The sequence below is a fragment of the Boleophthalmus pectinirostris genome, unplaced genomic scaffold (genome assembly GCF_026225935.1).
Source record: "Boleophthalmus pectinirostris isolate CB_2022bp ecotype Guang Dong unplaced genomic scaffold, ASM2622593v1 HiC_scaffold_11, whole genome shotgun sequence".
Lineage (NCBI taxonomy): Eukaryota > Metazoa > Chordata > Actinopteri > Gobiiformes > Gobiidae > Boleophthalmus > Boleophthalmus pectinirostris.
In genome coordinates, this window is record NW_026570994.1 from 24,139,465 (window position 1) to 24,141,964 (window position 2,500).

At 44.9% G+C, this 2,500-nt stretch overlaps 1 protein-coding gene across 1 annotated transcript in view; it reads left to right on the forward strand.

Annotated features, from left to right (window-relative positions):
* The window catches only part of LOC110164033 (CLIP-associating protein 1-A-like), a 57,901-nt gene that overhangs the window by 17,773 nt on the left and 37,628 nt on the right, over positions 1-2,500 (forward strand). Inside the window, exon 11 of the mRNA XM_055163983.1 lies at positions 2,374-2,492. Within this exon, the coding sequence (XP_055019958.1) occupies positions 2,374-2,492 (119 nt within the window). The remainder of the gene's footprint in view (positions 1-2,373; positions 2,493-2,500) is intronic.

The window sequence follows — 2,500 nt, forward strand, 5'->3', positions numbered from 1 at the left end:
CACACACACACACAACACACACACACACACACTTGCACACACGAGCACAAACACGATCAAATAAAAATCCAAAAACATACAAATAAAAACAAACACACAAACAAACACACAAACCCTTCAGTCGTGTGTGAGTCGTGTGTGTGTCGTGTGTGTGTCGTGTGTGTGTCGTGTGTGAGTGTGTGTGTGTGTGTGTGTGTGTGTGTCGTGTGTGAGACGTGTGTGAGACGTGTGTGAGTCGTGTGTGACTCTGTGTCCAGGTGCGAGACGTGGCCCTCAACTGTTTGGTGGAGATTTATCGTCACGTCGGAGAAAAAGTTCGGATCGATTTGGGCAAAAAAGGTCTTCCTCAGTCCAGGTACGGACCAGGACCCGGGACCAGGCGGATCCTAACCGGTCTCACTCGGGTCTTTACTCTTCTTTTAGTCTCATTTACTCACGAATATTTCAAACCTGATTTCTGACGATTCTGATCCCACAATTTTCAGATTTTTTTAGGATCTTTTTAGACGTGTGAGAAATGAGGATCTAGTTTCGATTTAGATTTTTTCTCGTTTTTTTTTTTTTTTTTCAGGTTGAACGTGATCTTCAGTCGGTTTGACGAGGTGCAGAGATCTGGAAACATGATCCTGTCTCCACTCTCAGGTAAAACTGGGGCAGACTGGATTAGACCTGGTTCAGACCTGGTTCAGACCTGATTTAGACCTGGTTTAGACCTAGTTTAGACCTGGTTTAGTCCTGGTTTAATCCTGGTTTAGTCCTGGTTTAGACCTGGTTTAATCCTGGTTTAGTCCTGGATTAGACCTGGTTTAGACCTGGTTTAGTCCTGGATTAGACCTGGTTTAGACCTGGTTTAGACCTGGTTCAAACCTGGTTTAGACCTTGGTTCAGACCTGGTTTAGACCTGTTTTAGACCTGTTTTAGACCTGGTTTAGTCCTGGTTTAGACCTGGTTCAGACCTGGTTTAATCCTGGTTTAAGTCATGGAGGTTGTGGCTCTTGATCTCTCTGAGTGTGTGGTTTTATTGTGAAGGGCCTGGTTTAGCTCAGGGGAGTTTTATTGTGAAGGGCCTGGTTTAGCTCAGAGGAGTTTTATTGTGAAGGGTCTGTTTCCTTCCTGTGGTCATGTGTTTGTTTCTGTGGATTCGCTGACGTCTCCTCGAGGTAAAACTCGTCCTGAACAAAACTATTTGAAACAAAACAAAACAAAATGAGATGACAACAGGTCAGTTAGTAGTAGTTAGTAGTAGTTAGTAGTAGTAGTAGTTAGTAGTTAGTAGTTAGTAGTAGTAATTAGTAGCAGTAGTTAGTACTCAGTAGTTAGTAGTTAGTATTGGTAGTAGTTGTTGTAGTTAATAGTCAGTAGTTAGCAGTAGTTTATAGTAGTTAGTAGTTAGTCCTGTTCAGCCTGGTTCAGTAGTAGTAGTCCTGGTGTGTAGTCCTGGTTAGTCCTGGTCAGTCCTGGTTCCTGTTTAGTTTTCTGGTTTAGTCCTGGTTTAGTCCTGGTTAGTCCTGTTAGTTAGTCCTGGTTAGTCCTGGTTCTGGTTTAGTCCTGGTTGTCCTGGTTCAGTCCTTGTGGTCGGTGCTGTTGAATATTGAACAGTTGGACACAAACCGTCCCTCGTGTCTCCTCAAGACTTCATCAAAACTTTAAACCTGATGCCCTCCCGTCCTGTTTTTGTCTCTTTTAAACCTGATGCCCTCCCGTCCTGTTTTTGTCTCTTTTAAACCTGATGCCCTCCCGTCCTGTGTTTGTCTCTTTTAAACCTGATGCCCTCCCGTCCTGTTTTTGTCTCTTTTAAACCTGATGCCCTCCCGTCCTGTGTTTGTCTCTTTTAAACCTGATGCCCTCCCGTCCTGTGTTTGTCTCTTTTAAACCTGATGCCCTCCGCCGTCCTGTTTTGTCTCTTTTAAAACCTGATGCCCTCCCGTCCTGTTTTTGTCTCTTTTAACCTGATGCCTCCCGTCTGTTTTTGTCTCTTTTAAACCTGATGCCCTCCCCGTCCTGTGTTTGTCTCTTTTTTTTCCAGATAAGACGTTTGAGGATGAGGACTCGTGTTCGTCTCGGGGTCCGTCTCTGGGGAAGAAGAGTCTGAGTATGAGCTCCTTCAAACGCTCCACAAAAACAGGTCAGAGGCGTCGCTGTCTGGGGCCGCGGCGCTAACACGAGGCACTGCTCTGTCTGAAACACTCTCAGTCTAAAGCCAAAACCTCACGTTCACTTTCTTAAATGTTCAGGTTTGAGGTTTATTCACTTTTTGGATTGACCCAGAGCACTGGAGCTGTTCAGTGACAAAATAAATCCTCAGTAACACAACTTTGCCAAATAATTCTGCATCTCCAGCTGAAAGTATCTGAGTGCAGTGAGTAAAATAAGTGAGTAAAAAAGTGTGTAAGTGTGATATTTGTTTTTGTTCAGGGCGAGACGGGAGCGCCGCCGGAGCCGTGGACGAGGAAGACTTCATCCAGGCGTTTGAGGACGTCCCCACTGTGCAGGTCTGAGA